The 19349-nt window shown below is 44.3% G+C and overlaps 1 protein-coding gene across 1 annotated transcript in view; it reads left to right on the forward strand.

The window, feature by feature from the left end:
* MED12L (mediator complex subunit 12L) overlaps positions 1-19349 on the forward strand; it is a 295842-nt gene that overhangs the window by 273126 nt on the left and 3367 nt on the right. Inside the window, exons 40-43 of the mRNA XM_075003690.1 lie at positions 1425-1514; positions 6802-7022; positions 10986-11142; positions 12136-12207. Coding sequence (XP_074859791.1) covers positions 1425-1514; positions 6802-7022; positions 10986-11142; positions 12136-12207 — 540 coding nt within the window. The remainder of the gene's footprint in view (positions 1-1424; positions 1515-6801; positions 7023-10985; positions 11143-12135; positions 12208-19349) is intronic.

The raw sequence follows: 19349 nt of genomic DNA on the forward strand, positions 1-19349 counted from the left end.
CACTGTTGCCCGGGTGACTTTGAACAGTAGTGCCAGTGTTTTGCTTGAATGTGGTAAGAACATCTCAGGTGTTCTGGTTTGTTTGATTGGGGTTTTGGTTGTGGGTTGTGTTTTTTGCTCTTGTAAAATAGTGCAAAGTCTGAATGAAGAACTCTTAAGCGTAAAGGTACTGCAGTTTTACTTGCCTGTGGAAGTCTTCAGTCACTTGAGTCTTCAAGCCTAGATTTTTGGTAGTAAACTGTTACAACAACTGTTTCTAACTGGGACCAGAATCTCATTTTGAAATGTGATTTAGGCACTTAGGAACGTAAATTTCATTCACTGTTAATGGAATGTAGTGTCCTAAGTGCCTAAATCCCTTTTGAAAATGAGACGTGCTCTTAAATCAGTTAAGGGTTGCAGTGCTGAGCACACCACCCATGTACTTAAAGACTACGGGCCATAGTGCCTAGGACAATTGTACAATTAATGTGTTTGAGGCTTCGGAATCACAGACAAATGTAAGTTTCATTGTTACTCTTGTTTTTTATTGCACATTGGCCACTTGCTTGATCTTGAATTTATGCTAAACATTAATATTTATTTTGTCATTATTTCCTTTGCAACCTGCATATTAGTGATACTTTAAATTGTTAAGCATTTTATCAGTTGTAGAGGGCATCACCACTGTGTTCTTATTTGAAAATTAAATTGCTGTGACCTCACTTGCTTGAATGCATTTAGTTTCTATGCACTCTGACTGATGGTGTCACAATTGATATATCTACATATCAGAGACAAATTTAAATCAACAAATGGGGATGAGTATCAGCAAAATCCTTCCATGTGTTCTCATGCCGTACTGGAAATGGTTGCAATGTTTGTCTGCCTATTCAGTAGTTATTTATATTTCACCATAATATCTGAACACCTTCTAATAGTCCTTTATATTCATTTCTGCACTTCCTGCTAGGAGGGGTACTTCTTACAATAATCATAATGGCTTCAAAAAGTTATTCTTTGCATATTAAAGTAAGTGATTCTCAGTCTGTTGATATGTCTCCTGCATAATTCAAATAATTACCCACAAGAATTTTTTGCCTTTTGATCCAGAAGGGCCAGCTGTATTCTAGATTTTATTTTTAAATTACATTTATGCTATTGACTTGATTATGTGACTTTGCATTGCATTGCTGTGCAACAGTAATGTTTCTGAACTGAAGAAAAGATAACCTTTCTACACAAACTGATCTAGATTTTATTGCTCAATAGTGCATTCATTGCCAGAAAATAGGAATTTCTTGATGGAAAAAGGTTGGAAAATGGTTAATTCTGTTCATAAAGTAAGTGTAAGACTTGACTGCATGAGCTGTTTGGGTCCATGGACAGAAGTAGAAAGACTTGGTTATAAGTGGAGTTTATTTGATATGCACCTTGTCTTTCAGGGCCAGCCAATAGATCAGGCTGCTATGTTTGCCCAGCAAGTACGACCTTCTTCCCAGCTTCCACAATATCCAGGGTTACAGCAGACACAGGTACGGAACTACTGCTGTTGAACACTTATTCTTCTTCGAGTGTCCCCGTGGGTGCTCCACGTTAGGTGTCGGGCTCACCCCGGTGCCGCAGGTCGGATCTTCCAAGCAGTTTCTGCCGGACCGTGCATGCGCCAGTGCGCGCCGCTCCCTTGCGCACTCCTGGCCACGTGCGCGATCCGGTCCCTGCCAGTTCCTCTTTAACCGCCATCGGCTGCAGACAGAATCCGCTCAGGCTACGGCCAGAGTTAGCGTATTTAACATTTTAATTGTTTTAAAGTTTCTTCAGTCTTAGATTAAGTTAGTCGGTTGTTGTTTTCAACAAAAAAAAAAAAAACAAAGAAAGGGAAGGAATCCAAAGCTTCCAATCCTAGTAACAAGCGGCGCACCGGAGGCCAGGAGCCTAGGGCCATTAGCCCTTCTGCTGCGGCAGGCTTTATCCAAGAGGGGAACAAGCACAGAGAAGGTCTGTCACCACGATATGGCAGACCCCTGTGACTATTCCCCCTGTCCACAAGAGAGCGGACAAGAAATACTTCGTCTGGCGAAGGGCATGGAGTTCCTATTCAGCCACCCGCAACCAAATTCTCTGGTGGTAGAATCGTCTCGACAGAGATCAAAAACGTCTCAGTTCAAAACAGGGGGAACAGACAAAGATGCCAAGAAACTAGAGCTGTTCGGCAGAAAGGTCGTCTACTCCTCCACCCTACTGTTTAGAATGGCGAATTACGCAGCGCATCTAGCGAACCACAATTTCGACAACTACTCTAGGTTAACCTCCCTTATGGACTCGCTTCCAGAGGACAAGAAGCCGGTGCTCAAGGCTATCGTGCAAGAAGGCTACGTGGCCTCGAGGACGGGAGTTCAGATCGCCCTGGATGTTGCGGACACAGCAGCATGCTCAACAGCTACGGCAGTGGTAATGCGGAGGGAGTCCTGGCTCCAAACATCGGGTATACCGAGGGATCTGCAGGCGAAGATCGTCGATCTCCCCTTCGACATGCAGAAGCTGCTTGCTGAATCAACTGACTCGGTCCTTCATTCCAGTAAAGACTCAAGAGCCACTCTTAGGACCTTAGGGATCTACACCCCTCCATACAGAAAGAAAAAGTACTACCCTCAGCAAAGACGGTACCAGTATCAGCCGCAGCGTCCCCAGTACCACAGAGGTTACGAGCAAGGGCGACATCAACAGCATCAACAATATAGAACTCCCAGGCGACGTGCCCAACAGAGCTGTGCGTCCTCGGGGCAGGGCCAAAGGCCACAAGTTTGACACACAGATCCAGGGCTGCACCATCACTACCATCGCACAATGTCATCCGAAGCTGTTATTCCACCATCGCCTCCGACCATTCTACGACCAATGGCAAAGGATCACCACAGACAAATGGGTGCTGGAGATCATAGCCACGGGGTACACAATCCCCTTCCAGTCGCTCCCACCGCCACGACCTCCACCCAGGCCCCACCTGCAGGATGCCTCCCACAAAGCGAGACTCAAGCAGGAGGTAGACCATCTTATGCTCATAGGGGCAGTGGAAAGAGTGCCGGAGCAACTGCAAGGGAAAGGGTTCTACTCCAGATACTTCCTCACGGAGAAAAAGACAGGAGGCTGGAGGCCCATCTTAGATCTTCGAGGCCTCAACCGGTACCTGCGCAAGCAACGCTTTCGGATGATCACAATCGCCTCCATCCTTACGGCACTGGACGATGGAGATTGGTTCGCAGCCCTCGACTTACAAGACGCGTATTTTCACATAACTATCCATCCGGCTCACCGACGATTCCTCCAGTTCATGGTAGGCAAAGAACATTTTCAATACAAGGTCCTACCATTCGGCCTCTCCTCGGCCCCCAGAGTCTTCACCAAGACCTTGGCAGTGGTGTCAGCCTACCTGCACAGACAGGGGGTATTTATATTCCCGTATCTGGATGACTGCTTACTCAAAGGGGCCTTGAAGGAGGAGGTACTACGCATGATACGCGTCACAGCAGGCACGTTCTCTTCGCTCGGCCTGGTTATCAATCTGGCAAAATCAAAGATAGACCCCACACAAGACATAGAGTTCATAGGGGCACGCATAAATTCTATTACAGCGAGAGTGTATCTACCAGAGACATGCTTTCGGGCCATTGGCTCCCTCGTGCAAGTCATCACCTTCAGCCCTACGGTGCCGGTTCTAACGTGCTTACAGCTGCTGGGCCACATGGGAGCAGCGACGTTCGTAGTACAGAACGCCAGGTTACACATGCGCAGCATGCAGCACTGGCTGGCGAGCATATACAAACCCGCAGCACACACCGTTCACAGGGTGGTGTCGCCCACGACGGAGGTGTGCAAATCCCTGCAATGGTGGGTAAATCCCAAGAACATGCTAACAGGGGTACCCTTCCACCAACCACAAGTATCGGTTTTTCTTACTACAGATGCCTCCCACATAGGGTGGGGAGCACACATGGGCGAAGAGGTGACGCAAGGACTGTGGTCCTCCACGGAACAGTCACTGCACATGAATATACTGGAGCTCAGAGCGGTGTTCAGTGCCTGCAGACACTTTCGAGACCATATACAAGGCAAAGTAGTTGGGATCAGTACAGACAATACCTCCACCATGTTTTATATAAATAGGCAAGGAGGAGCTCGGTCCCGTGCCTTATGTGCGGAAGCAGTCCGGTTGTGGAACTGGTGCATCGCCAACAATATAACCTTGAAAGCCTCGTACTTACCAGGCGCTCAGAATGTGAAGGCAGACCAGCTGAGCAGGCATTTCGCACTCACGCACGAGTGGCAGATCCATCCCGATCTGCTACGACCAATTTTTCACGCATGGGGCTTTCCCCAGATAGACCTGTTTGCCACTCAACACAACAAGAAGTGCCCACGATACTGCTCCAGGGCAGGACTGGGACGGGGGTCCCTGGGGGACGCATTCGCGATCTCTTGGAGGGGCCCCCTGCTTTACGCTTTTCCTCCCACAGTGCTGATCCACGAAGTCTTGCAGAAAGCCAGGAGAGAAGGAGCCCGAATGATCCTGATAGTCCCAACGTGGGATCGACAGCAATGGTTTCCCCTACTCCTGCGCATGTCGGACCGTCCACCGATGCCCCTCCCGGTGGCGCCGGATCTGCTCACGCAAGCCCAGGGGTCCATAGTGCATCCGCACCCCCAATGCCTGCGACTACAAGCATGGTTAATCCATGGCTCAGCTCCCTAGAGAGCACATGGACGGAGGAAGTGCAACAAGTCCTAGAAAGTAGCAGGAGGGCTTCCACCAGGAAGACCTACAAGCAGAAGTGGACTCGCTTCACGGCATGGTGATCTACCAAACAGTTAGCCCCCGCTTTCGGTGCCTATACCTGTAATATTAGAGTATTTACTGGACCTCAAGAGAGGAGGACTCTCACTATCCTCGTTAAAGGTCCACCTTGCCACCATTTCGGCATTCAGACACGAAGAGGAAGGGCACACGGTGTTCGCCCATCCCATGGTTACCAGGTTCCTCAAAGGGCTGATAAACATATACCCACCTCGGAAACCGCTTCCACCGTCGTGGAACGTGGACCTGGTGCTTAGTGTGCTAACGGGACCACCGTTCGAGCCTTTAGCCACAGTTTCTCTCCGCCTCCTTACAATAAAGACGACCTTCCTTCTCGCAATCACGTCAGCTCGCAGGGTGAGCGAGCTTGCGGCAGTTATGGCAACGCCACCCTGCACAGTATTTTCCAAGGAGGCGGTAACCATACGGCTGCATCCAGCCTTTGTTCCTAAAGTTTCTTCTGAGTTTCATATTAACAAACCTATTGTTTTACCCTCGTTTTATCCAAAGCCTTATAACTCTAACAAAGAGGTGCGCCTACACCTCCTGGACGTGAGGAGGACGCTAGCCTTCTCTATAGACAGGACCAAGTCCTTCCGGAAAACGGATAGACTCCTAGTCTCTCTCGCTCCCAAATCGAAAGGAGAAGGTCTCTCTTTGCAGAGAATCTCGAAGCACATCATATCCTGCATAAAAATGTACTACGAACTCAAAAAGACTCCTTTGCTGGCCACGCCCAGGGCTCACTCCACTAGGGCGGTGGCGGCATCAACAGCCTTTTTCAAGGGCATTGCACTAAAAGACATTTGCAGAGCGGCGACCTGGTCATCCTATGACACCTTCGCCAAGCACTACGCCCTTCACAGGGTATTCCAAGAGGATACCCAGCTCTCGACAGCGGTCCTCTCGGGGACAAGCTGCACATGATCCAATTACCCACCTCCCATTTTGGGTTACTGCTGGGTAGTCACCTAATGTGGAGCACCCACGGGGACACTCGAAGAAGAAAGAGAAGTTACTCACCGTAGTAACGGTGGTTCTTCGAGATGTGTCCCCGTGGGTGCTCCACTACCCGCCCATCCTCCCTGCTTCGGATCTCTGTTTAGTGTTTTGCAGGAGCATCCGAGGCGGTTGGTCAAGGAACTGGCGGGCACCGGATCGCGCACGTGGCCAGGAGCGCGCAAGGGAGCGGCGCGCACCAGCGCATGCGCGGTCCCTCAGAAACTGCTTGGAAGATCCGACCTGCAGCGCTGGGGCGAGCCCTACACTTAACGTGGAGCACCCACGGGGACACATCTTGAAGAACCACCGTTACTACGGTGAGTAACTTCTCTCTACAGGTTGTAAGGTACACAGTGAAGTTATCCTCTGTGCAGGGTGTCAAAGTGGTGCCCTACATCCCATTAAAGGCTTAACTGGGACTTAAGTTTTGAGTAGGGTCTTAATCAAAAGTTATTGGCAAGTCTCCAGTTCAGTTTTAGTCAGACAAATGTTTTTGGCAGGCTTCTCATCTTTCCCCAGTGATATTGTAAAGACCATGTGTAACCAGGGGAGCTGACAGGATTGCCAGGTCCCTGGGGGTGAGAGCTTGGCTCTGTGTTCTCGGAAGGGGTGGGGATGAGGCAGCCAGCTCCCAGCACTGCCTGGATGGCACAGTCCCCACCTCTTCCTGTGCAGACCTCACACCTGATTAAGCACCGAAAAACTAGTGTAGATGTAAGTTACAAATGGAAATGAAGGCATTCCTGCAGCTCACTGCAGCTAAGTGAGCCAGTTTGAAAAAGAGAAGGAAAACTTTTACAATACAAGAGTGACTTCTGTTTGATATAATTACATAGCTGAGTGTTTTACTGGGTGTTCAAGTGTCCAAATACTGCTGGTTAATAAAGCTTGGCTTTTTTCTTTAATGACTTCAGGCAAGAAACATGTAGCTGTTGTTTAAATTGTACCATGGCCTGTTTTCCATGCAGACCGTGCCTCATGGCTACACAATGTATAGTACTCAGATGCCTTTGCAACAGCAGCCGGCTGGTGGCATAGTGCTTTCACCCAGCTACAACTCCAGAACATATCCCACAACTCATTCCAGTCCAACTCTAATGGAAAGACTAAGACAGATGCAACAACAGCCAAGCGGGTACATTCAGCACCAGGCTGCAGCTTACATTCAGCCTTTAACTGGCACTCAGCGGTAAGGCTTTAAATGTGTTGTCTTAGCTTATTATATTGCAGGACCTTTGCAGTATTGATATATAGCTATAAAACTTGATTGTAAATCATGTCCATTAGTCAGAATGAGATTAATGAAGAGTCTTGCTACAGTTACATGTGGTTCTACCTCCCACTCCTTACCTATTGTTTGTCATGGTCACTTGTCACTTCTTGTTTTCAGTTACAGTAGAACCAGTGTAATGTAGTAGTAGTAGGCATCCTTCAGTCTACGTAGACTATGGATCGTGCCCTTCGTAGTTCCATTTGGGATCATCATTTGCAGCGTCGACTGTGACTGTGAAGGCCCACACGAGAGTGACAGTCCTTGCTGCATCTGTTGCATGTGTAGTGGGTGTCTGGCAGGTCCTTACTGTGCTTTCTGTGGGCTTGCTTCTCCACTGCTAGCTGTCTGATCCTCACCTCACCCTTCTGAAGGCCCTTGAGTAGTTACCAGTGTAATGAACATCTTGGGAATGGAGGTTGTCTGTAACTTTGTGCAAGATGTTATAGGCTTCAGCCAGTGGACCAAGGGTATAAGGGGTGGGGTTGGGAGCTGTAGCCACAGGGTATGTCGAGGGCATTATGGGAAACCTGGCAGGAGAGTGGGTGGTCAGAGTTTCTCAGCCTCAGGAGCATTAGGTCTTTACATCTCTGGGGAACACTGAGGTTTGGGAGTTCAGCCCTGTGGCTCTTTTCCTGACTTCTGTTCTGTGGCGGGCACTGGGGCTCAGGGCTCCCACTGCTCTTCTCCTGATTGTAGCAGGGGGATGTAAGGGGGCCTGAGACTTTAGCTATGTGAGGAGTGCTGGAGCTGAAGCCAGTGCAGTGCTCTCCTCTATACCCTCAAGTCCTGTTACCCTCTGTGAGAACAGACCCACGGAGCTGAAGCCCTGGTGCTCCTGAGGATCAGAAGCCCTGAACATCTCACCACTAGAAGCCCTGTGCCCTCCACACCCTGGATGCAGCTGAACCCCAGAGCTGAAGCCCCAAGCCAATAAAGCGTGTGCGTGCGTGCGTGCGTGCGTGCGTGCACAGTGTCTGATTATCTTCCGTTCCAGCAGATGCCTGGTTGACCAGTAGATCTGTAACTGATGTTTGAGTCTATGAAGTTCTACTGTAGATTGTAAATTGTTTGGGCAGAGACTGGGGTGTGCTCTGTATTGGTGCAGCATCTGCACAATGAAGCCCTTCAGCATACAACTGCATTTGCAATATGCAAGAGAACTTACCAATGTAGCACAGTGGTATAATCTGTATGACATGTATAAACCCTGCAGGATCCATAGGGACATAAATGGTGGAAAGTCTAGGAAACACAAGATCTCTGTGTTCATTGAATGACTGATAGGCAAATTTATTTTACTTAGTGACAGAGAGATAGCCATATTAGTCTGTATTGTATCAAAACAAAAAAGCAGTCAAGCAGCACTTTGAAGACTAACAGAATTATTTATTAGGTGATGAGCTTTCATGGGACAGACCCACTTCTTCAGATCATAGCCAAACCAGAACAGACTCAATATATAAAACACAGAGGTTCAAAAAATGTTGTCAAGGTTGACAAATCAGAAGAGCAGAAGGGCGGCAGGAGCGGGGCATGGGATGGGGAAGTCAGGAGTTAGATAAAACAAAGTATGTAAAAGAGTCATTATAATGGGCCAGGTAATTGCTGTCCTGGTTCAAACCACGTGTTAATGTGTCGAATATAAATGAGAGTTCTGAGCATTCTCTCTGTAAAAATCAGACATCAGGAACGGTGACATACAAAAACCTGTAGGAGAATTCTTCAATTTCCGTGGACACTCAGTAATAGATTTAAAAGTAGCAGTCCTACAACAAAAAAATTTCAAAAATAAAATGGAGAGAGAAGTCTCTGAGCTGCAATTCATTTTCAAATTTGATGCCATCAACCCAGGATTAAGCAGAGACTGGGGGTGGCTTCTCTGCTCTGGATGTTCACACATCCACATCTGAATTTGACAATGGGCCACATCCCCTAAGACTGATCTGACTTGTTTTCTCCTCTCTTGATGTGTATTAAATGGGTCGTTTCCACCCTGACTGAATAGACCTTGTCAGCTCTGGCCCTCCCTTTGACAGGGACCCCCCCCCTTCCATCCTTAAATATTCCTGTGAACTCCCCCCCCCCCCCCGACACTCATGCATGTGGTGAAGCGGATCTTTGCCCACGAAAGCTTATGCTCCAAAATATCTGTTAGTCTATAAGGTGCCGCAGGACTTCTTTTGTTCTTGAAGATACAGACTAACATGGCTACTGCTCTGATACAGGTCCAGGCTGGGTTAGTCATGGACCAGGCATGGAATTGAGAATATTGAGGTATCGAAAGGATGAGGTTAAACAGACTGAGGGCCTTCTTTCTGAGCAAGCAAACAGACAAGACTTTTGTTCTTGAAGGATTGGGAGGAGTGCTGGTCTACCTACAAGATCCTAGCCTTATTGGAGTAGTGCCAAAAGGCCTTGGTCAGTATCAGGTCTCATGATAGATGCTGTACAAGTAGAGGCAGAAGACATTTCACTGCCCTGAAGTGCTTGCAATCTTTTCTGCTTCACAGTTCACTTTGAATGTCCTCAGCATTGCGCAAAATTATAATCCTGGCCCACACACTCTAGAGTAACTGATGTTTATCTTGAAGGTCAAACATCCATTTTTTTTAACCTCCGCCTCAAAGTTTGTGTCCAACTTTTCTTCTGTTGGGGAATAGATCATTTCCATCTTCTGCTGACTCCGTAATAGGCTGCTAACAACAAATGATTAATCATCTTGGTTTTATTACAGAAATGACTTGGTCATGTTCCAAAACTAACTATTCTGTTAAGGTAATAAATTGTCTCCCTCAGTGTCAAACCAATGAGAGATCCCCTAATTTGGGTGTATTTAGAATTTTTTCTGGAAACCCTGGCATGTCCTCACCTCACCTGCTTCTTGTTAGTAAATTACACCACTATTGGAAGACAGAGTCCCGTTTTATTTAAACAGTTTACAAATAAATAGGCATTAATCATCCAGAGGCAATCCAGCTCATGCACACCATCTTGAGAATGTCCCCCACGCCAAATTCTATCTCACATGTTCTGAAGTGACACTGATACATCAGTTAAGGAATAACAACCTATGCCCTGCCATATATGATGATCTTATTTCTCTGTGAGTTCAGTTCTAAATCATCCCCAGAGCAAAACTCCCCTTTTGAGGCCAAATTTCAAAATGTGCCTAGATCACTTGCAATTTATGAATGGAATCCTATTATTATGGGAGAAAATTAAAAAGTATTTAGTGTGTTCAAAAATCAGTTTACTCTTGCACTACAGACAGTAATATGTGTGAATCAGAATTGTAGCTTTAATGCATGATGTTGCTAGAGGGCAGAGATAAGTTTGTTTGGGTTCGCCAGCTGTGCAGGTTTGGATTTCTTTAAGTTTTAAGTCTGAATCTTCTGGGTGTATAACTCTTGTTCTGGGGATAATTACATCATCTATGTAATGTTTTTTTCTTCCAAAAACCTAGTCTTCTCAACCTCAATTTCATCTTGACATAGTTTTTATCTAGACCTAAGTCATAAGGCTGACATAGTGTCCTCTTCCTAGTTCTACAGTAATGTTACATGCAAGTGGTGAACCTGGCTGATCATTTTAACTCTGAAGAGTTGAATAGCTAGATTTTTTTCTGTTTAGTTTTGTTAGTATACACATACTGAGTTTAACAACATCTTACTGTCCAGTGCGGTTATCAAACAATAACACTGTAGATGTTTCCAGTGGATATTTTTTTCCGAAATATTCTTGCCTGAAAATACAACCTTCCTATAAAACTTTAATTTCAGATATACAAAAGTCAAATTTTCTTCCAGTGAGTCAAACACAGATTTAGTTGATCTTTGTAAATTAAATATAGTTGCTCTCAACTAGATTCTTCTCATTCAGACTGACACATCAGCCTTTGCAACAGAGTTCCTTGGTCGGAGGTGGACTTGATACTGTACCAACCACAGCTCTTCACCCAAACCTGAATTCAGTACAGCTGCCTCAGGAACAGATGAGACAGAGACAACAGCAAATTCGACAACAGCGACTCCTTCAGGTGGGACACTTGATTGTGTTAGGGAAAAGTGTATTTGGGGCCTTATTCTCTGAAGCAGGTAGTGGCTTCAACCTTTATCTCACATGTCAAAGGTTTGTATCTTAGCTGTCATGCAGTGTAGTTTGTCTCTCCTCTCTTCTCCTCAGTCCACTGAATATTTAATTATTTATACAAAATAAAAGAGCTCCAACAGGAGAGATTGAGAAGACCCGTCCCAGAATAGTCACTAGCCTACTGGTTAGGGCCCTAACTTCTTGGCTATTGAGGGATCAGTCTCTTTCTCTTGTTTTAAGCATAAGTATCATACTGAACGTGAAAGGTTTTAGGTAATTGCATTATTATTTTAGTATTAGAATATGTATATGCCAGAATTAAAATTGGGAAACGGCACATGCTTAAAATATTTTCCATATTCTGATTTGATAATGTACTTTCACTTGATAGTTAAATCTCAGATGGGCAATTAAAAACCAAAGCCAAAACACCACACTGGGACTGACGGATGGGAAAAAGCAGCACACATTAAAAATGCTTTGTTTTGGTGACCTTGATAATTATTTTCATGCTTTCACTCTAATGCCAATAACTAATTTTTTTAAAAAAATTATGCATGAACTTATGTGGGCGTATAGTTAACTGAGTATATCAAACAGATAGGCTTTTAAATCTGTTTCTGCAAAGAAGTTTGTTCAGTAGATATTATGAACATTATATTGTAGATATTTGTCAGTCATCATCCATGATGTGGCTGGCACTGGGCAAGTGGAGAGAGAACAGTGGGATCCTGAACACGTCTTCCTCAATCAATGCTTAAAGCAATCCACAAAGCATAGAAGGAAAAGCCAAATTCCATTATATGTACACTTGGAACAGCAAAAGGGTGCTATGCCTTTGCAAACACAAAGGTGGCAGCTGCTGCTCTTACTGCTATTATCATTTATATAATATAATACATGTGTACATGTTGTTGTAACCATGGCAATGTTGTTTCAGTTGCAGCAGCAGCAACAGCAGGGTCAGCAGCCAGTACTTGGTCTCCAAGCAGTGCAGCCACAGCAGCCTTTGGTAAGCAGACGTATTAAAATTAGACATATTTGTGTGGATATGAGGGTACTTTTGGGGTAGGTTTTAATACTCCTGGAAGTAAAGCAATTGAGAATAATGCCAGGAAGTGTTGCGTAAGCTTACTTGGACAGCTCTGTCATTGTATGTCAACGACGAGGCACTCGGCCTTGTAATTCCACCCATGGTCCTGTCTAACAGTCTTGCCAAATGGCGTGATGGGTTTTATGATGTGACCACGACAGGTTACCCAATGGTTATCTTTTCATTTTAATGCAAAGGACAGATCTGAACGTGTTTGGTGAAGCAAAAGGCTTGTGTATTAATCCTTTGCCTTGCCTGGTCTCCCTAAAACTCAGCATTGTAATTTGTCTTTTTTTGGGACCACTAGTTCTGGGACTGGAGTACCATGAACTACCCAGTTAGCCCTAGATGTCAGCAAATTGCTCTTGTTCATGTCAAAACTGTTTAATATAGATAATAAACAGATGGCTTCTACTGTCAGGTTGGAAACTTTCATGAACACTAAATTCATTAGTATGTGGTCTCTGAATTTATTATTTGTGTGTGTTTCTCTGTGCATGTGAGAGAATTGATGATCACCTGAGTTTGGGATGGCCACATTGCTCACATGTGGTGATTATCCCTTACACATGCTAATAAGTCCTATATGTTTTACCAAACTATATTAGATTTTCTGTGTGCCACATAGTTAATGGAAACTCTGTTTCTGGAAATGTTTGAGAAGTTTTTAAACACTTATTGGAACTCCCTCTGTTTTACTTAATTTCCTTCCACATGTAAAATCAGATTGCTGAAAGGCCATGAATCCTATTATGCAGACCACTGAGGCAGAGAAAAAAAAATCAATAAATTTCAAAAACCTCTCAAATACTTATTTACATTCTAGACATTAATAAGCTTCTTTTTCAAGCTCTGGTATAATAACAATCAAAGGTGTTTAATTGGAAAACTAGGGATCTCTCCATTTCCCCATGGAGATTTCAAGTATCTGAAGCAGCAAGACTGCGTGTTGTCCATATTTTCTGTGCACGCTATGTATTTAATACATTTTCCTTATAGTATTAGCTGTTCATTAGTCATCTTCCCTGGCTATGCAGAACTCCACTTCCCAGGAAATATTTTGCAGCGTTGCCAATGGCTGTTACCTTACATTTTTTATTGGTTTTTAATTTTAGAATTTTTATGTGGAAGCAGGATAATTTTGTCTGCCAGTGTAAATATATTCGTGATATGTTAACTTGATTTTATGGCCTCTTCTGGTGGCTAATTTTAATATGTGAAAATTCCACTATCATATTTAATAAAAAAACTGCAGATTGTAGCTTAATGTCTACATTCATCTCGCATATAGATAAATGGATTTATATACCCTGCAGATAGGCAACATCTACACGAGAGAGTTTTTGTAGACAAAATTGGTGTTTTGTTAACAAAACTCGCAGAGCATCTACACACAAAATGTATTCTGTCCACAGAAACTGTCAACACAAAAGCTGCGTAGATGCTCCAGGGGCACTTTTGTTGACAGAGTACGTCAGAAGTTCAATCCGCTTTTATGTGTAGACTCCATCTGTCAGGAGAAGTTTTGTTGGAACATCTCTTCCGACAGTAACTACTGTAGACAGATGCTTCTACTGTAGACATAGCCATATACTGCTAAGCTATGTCTACACTAGAAACATCTATCTACAGAAGTTACAGCTGGAAGAGATGTTCCAACAAAACTTCTCCTGACAGATGGAGTCTACACATAAAAGCGGAATGGTTTTTTCATTTGCTCTGTTGACAAAAGGGCCCCTGGAGTTTCTGTCAACAAAACACATTTTACGTGTAGATGCTCTGTGAGTTTTGTTGACAAAACCCCAGTTTTGTCTACATAACTCTCTAGTGTAAACGTAGTCCTAACCTGTGCCAAATGGTTAAAATATACTCATTCTTGTTCTTTTGTAATTAGATATATCTGCCTGTCATCTTATATTTCCAATATGTATAACAAAGGATTTGTGTCTGAAAGTTCTGGAATGTTGTTCTGGTGTGTTTGTGAGGAGCCAGAACAGAGCAATGGCATAGTATTGGAAGTGTGTTTTAGCACTTTTTTCAAAGGATTTGAACACACACTGTAAAGACGTATTTTACTGGGTGATCATGTATTGCATATGCAGGAAGAGTATCATAACTTTCAGAAAATTTTTTTGTTAGGATACATCTACACTTACGGGAAGATGAGTGTGCTGGTAGGCGATCTTCCAGGCTTTGATTTAGCACAACTGGTGGGGAAGTGCTAAATTAAACTGTCATGGTGCCACCATCACCCTCATTACTCTTGGCTGTCACGAGGAGAGAGGGAGGTTGATGGGAGAATGTCTTCAGGCTGTGTGGACAGGGAGCAAAAATTGATTTTAGATAAGTTGACTCCAGCTATGCAATTCTTGTAGCTGGATTTGCATGTCTAAACTCTGTTTTAGTTCTTAGTGTAGACCTGGTTTTAGTTTTTAAAGCAAGAACCTTTCATTACACCTAAATTAGGAAAGTGTCTTTGTGCAAACATTTGAATGACTTGGTGGTCTTCCAGTGCCTTCAAGTAACATTCTGCAAACATGCTACTATACTGTATACTACACGTGTGTATTTACTATACTTGGTTATATGTGCCTTGTAAACATAGCTAACTAAAGAAGCCCAATGTAAAAGACTAAATCATACAAAAATGTGATGCCTACCAAAAAAGCCAGATTAGAAACAGATTAGCAGTCTAAATGAGCAAGTTTAAACAACATATTAGCCCTTAGTGCTAAATTGTGCATCCTGAGTTTTTAGAGTTTATGTATTATGAGAAAGCAAATTAGCAAGATTTCATTGTCTAATTCAGATGTTTGTGTGTCTAGCCCTTTTCTTAGGTAGTTGATAATTTATCATAGTTATAATTTGTGCATTTTGAATGTTTCCATCAGCTCCTCCCAAAACTGCAATTAGAAGCTGAAGATTGTTCAATATAACATGTGGAAATTAATTTTGATTAGCTGCACAACATGGTTTTGGATGTAGCCCATGCCTTTGAGCTAAGAAAAAGATGTGATAAGACCTTTGAGTTTGGCAGAGAAAGGATTAATAATTTTAGAGGCAGAATCACTTCACGTGGTGCAACATAGCAGTGCTAGCCTATCAACAAGGAGTGAATATCTAGTAAGCCTACTGGCAGGCTTAATGAGCCCCAGGGAGAGGGAAAGGGCTGAAACTGGGAGAAAGCCAGGATGGAAATTGCTCCTTACCCCAATTTCAACATGGCTGAAATAAGTCAGAGTTAATACTGGTCTGGGGCCATAGCTGGAGATAGCCTAATATCACCAGGGCCTTCAATGCATCTTTTTTTTAATTTCCTACACACTAAAATACATCTTCCCACAGCTGGGATGTGTGGGAGTCCCTGCTTTACTGGCTTCATTTTCACTGGTCTGTTTCTCACATTTACAAGCTGTTTTTTGCAGATTGGCTAGAATACAGTAAACTCTGTCTTCTCTGGCATTTGTTAAACCAGAACTCTCAAATAACTGGCACCAGCCCCTGCTGGGTCTGCACGCAGCCCGGGGCACAAGCATCCTGCTCTCAGCCCCTGGGCTGCTGGGATTCTCTGCCCGGCCAAGTCAGGGCTGGAGCTGCCAGTGGGGCTCTATCTCCTGCTGGCTCCGGGGTCCTCCCAGTCCCGGGACTCCTGGGGTTAACTTGTCCAGTCCTGGAGCTGGAGCTGCTGACTCTCAGTGCTGGGGCTGTCCAGGTTCCCCTGGCCCCAGTGGAGTCCCCCTGCAGAGCTCCGGGCTGCCAGCATTGCCCCACACACCCACAGAGCTCCAGGCTGCTCCCATGCCCTGGCAGAGCTCCACACACTAGCACAGCCCCGTACCCCTGCATAGTTCTTCCAGCCCCAGGGCTATCAGAGATCCCCCAAACCTGGGGCCCCAGCTGGTTCCCCAGGGCTGGAGCTGCCATCAGGGCTCCTTCCCCCAGCCAGCTCCCAGCTACAGGGCTAGCGGGATTCACTGCCCCCACTACAGGGGATCCCACAACTGCCTCTCTCTGAAGCGGCATTTTTGAATATCTGGCAGCCTCCTGGTCCCAAGGTTGCTGGATAGGAAACAGTTTACTGTATTACTGATTTCTTTTTTTTCAAGGATAGGTTCAGTTATTAGATGCTTCAGTTTATAAAATGTCAAGTATTTAAACTACCTGCACACATTCCCCAGTTCTTCCCACCATCACTGATGGCAGGCCTGGTAAGGTGTTGGGGAGTATCATAGGGCCTCTAGTACCCCCTTTAGGCCAACTGTGTCACTGCCAGTGCTCTCTGCCTGAATTTTTTCCCGTGAGGCGTATCTCCTTGAGTCTCCATAAAAAAGTCAATGTTGGAGGTGTGGCTTGGTCCTCCAGTCAAGTCATAACAAACATAACCTCTATTAGCCTAGTAAAAATCACAAGATTCTTCTGCTCTTTTGGGGTTTCTTTTCACCCTGCCCTGTAGGCCCTGTTCCCAGCTTCTTTCTGGGTTAAATATGTGTGTTTCTGGTTCTGGACAGAGCTCTCAGCACCCTGGAATACTGTTCTCAGCCCCTTCTGAGCTCTTCTTTACATCCTTTATTGCTCTGTGGAGAACAGTGAGCACCCAAGTTGATTTCTGGGAAATATCCAGCCTAGTACAGACCCTGGCTTAGGGCCTTGCCATTGCAGCGTGCACAGTTCCTGTGTGTACGTCCACTCCCAGACTGCTGTCATTGTCCTTTTATAAGGCCCAGGTGTCCATCAAAATAGGGGTGCACAGACCGGGGGGCAAAAAATTTCAAAAGGGGGGGCATAGCACAGTCACACACATGCCTTGCGGGGGCTCACCGCTACCTCCCCATAGCTTCTGTGCCCAGCTGTTCTGTGCTTGTGTGCTGTGCTGCACTGCCTGCCTCCCTGCTGGCAGAGGGACGGCTTCATTTCTGCATTCCCCCTCATGGGGACCCTTTGTTGCCTCTCTGCAGTCTCTCTTGGCTCAGCTGCCCACCTCCCTGCCCCCCACAGTCTCCATCATTTTTTCTTTCTCCCCCAGTCACATTTTGCAGAAGTGTCTGTGTGGGGTAAGAGATGTGTGCTTTTACTGGCACAGCCCTTTGCTTCAGTTTTCCCAGAGTCCAGGCTTTTTTTTTCTTTCTCCCCAGTACAATTACGTTGATCTTTTGTTTAGTTCTTTTGTTTACTTTAAAAGGCCGCCCTGGAGGGTGGAATAGGTTGTGGGAGCAGGATCTTTAAATAGCAGGGAGCTGTTTGCTTTTCTCTTTTCTCCTAAGCTGGGTCAGGCTTTTGAAACAGTAACATGAACTACCTCGGACTGTTGGAGTTGGGAAGTCTCTTTAAACAGAGCGAATTTTTTGTTTTAATAGCTGCCTGGGAGGGCTGGGGAAGGTGGCTCTTCAAACATGCTTTACCTCCAGCTGTACAGTGAGTATCCTCTCTCCAGCTGTCCTTGCACCATTGCAATTTATATTGCTGCCTCACATAGACAGGCACATGCCTAAAGGGTGTGTGTGTGTGTGTGTCTTCAAATGAACATACAGAAATTTCTCTTGGTTTGGATTTTATTATACAAGTTGGAGGGCCCCAACTAATTGCATGGATAAAAAGGGGGCCCAATGTAAAAACTGTGCTCACCCCTGTGTTAAAGTATTTTCTTACCCTCTTGGGGTCCCAGTGCATGGTTTGAGAATCCCTGGGCTATAGAAGGCTTTTGAAGCCTCATTGCTTTGAGGCATCTAAAGGCAGACGGACATACACTGGAGAATTTAATGTGAAGAAATAAACCCATATTGGCTGGCAGGTATAAAGCAGAGCTGAATGAGTAAATGTTTACCCTATGTCACGTGTTTTGCATTTGAGAAACATTTTAAAAAATAGGTGTTCTGCTAGGAAATGACCTCATTATTAGGAAATCTTTCTGCTGGTATGTGCAATGGGCTTTCATATTTGTAATTTTGAAGGTTGAAAGTGATGCAAAATTAAATACCAGGGATAGTTGCAAATACAGGGGAAAATGTGACTGAATCCTGTGACAAGTTTTGTTACCAAAATTTGGGCAGTTATCTTTGTTTTAAAATATTTAAACTCTCTGCATGATGGTATTTTTCATCTCTGAAAACAAATGTGTCTATTAAGGTCTGCTTTGGCCCTTTTTGTTCTATCTCCTAATGACCTTTAGGTCTCAAATCTACAGTAAGATGAGCATTCTTTCCCTGCTCCTACATTACACTTAAGCACATTCATACATTCATAGTACTTAACAGATGCACTGAATGGTACACTGATCTTACACAGCTCAAGTGCTCAGCTTTGTATGATTGAGCTGTTAAGAGCAATCAATCAAATTCTGGTCTGTTACACTGGTGTAATTCAGGAAACATTCTCTGGATTTACAGCAGTATAATTGAGAACAGAGTTTAATCCAGGGACTTTATGGGTAGCCTGAGCCTATTCTACTGTGTATTATGGTAAAATAATAATAATAATAATGATAATGGTACTTTAAAGTGATTTATGAATTATGATTCTTTTTTCTGACAGCTTTCCTAGTGTTTTGTTTGCTATGTCTGAGATACAGCTATTTATAATGAAGCTTTGAGATTATGCCATAATAAAAGGATTAAGGTAGAAAAACTACCAAATATACTGTGAATATTCATGGTTTTGTTCATTTAGAGCCCAGTATTACAGCCATTTCCAAGGTCTCCTAGTGTGGCTAAGGAATTACAGGAGTGGATCTAGCCTGCAAAAAAAACAAAAGGAAAGTATTACTTTTAAAGAGAGATTTGACACAATGCAAACATTAGTCTAATTGTAATTCATTAAAATGCATGCATCATAGTAACCTCTTATTCTCACCCATAAGCGTAAAACTCAAGTTTACCAACTGAAACTAATCAGAATAACCTTTTGAAGTCAAATGTCAGAAGTCACAAAGTCACAGTCCTGATATATATTTACTCATTTTCTCCCAGTCTTTTAATTTGCCTACTCAAGTTTCTGTTAGTGGCATATGGAACATCTGGAGTTGAGAGAACCTGTTATTCTTGTTCTAATTCAGCCACTTGATTGGA

Source organism: Carettochelys insculpta, chromosome 10 (genome assembly GCF_033958435.1).
Source record: "Carettochelys insculpta isolate YL-2023 chromosome 10, ASM3395843v1, whole genome shotgun sequence".
NCBI lineage: Eukaryota > Metazoa > Chordata > Testudines > Carettochelyidae > Carettochelys > Carettochelys insculpta.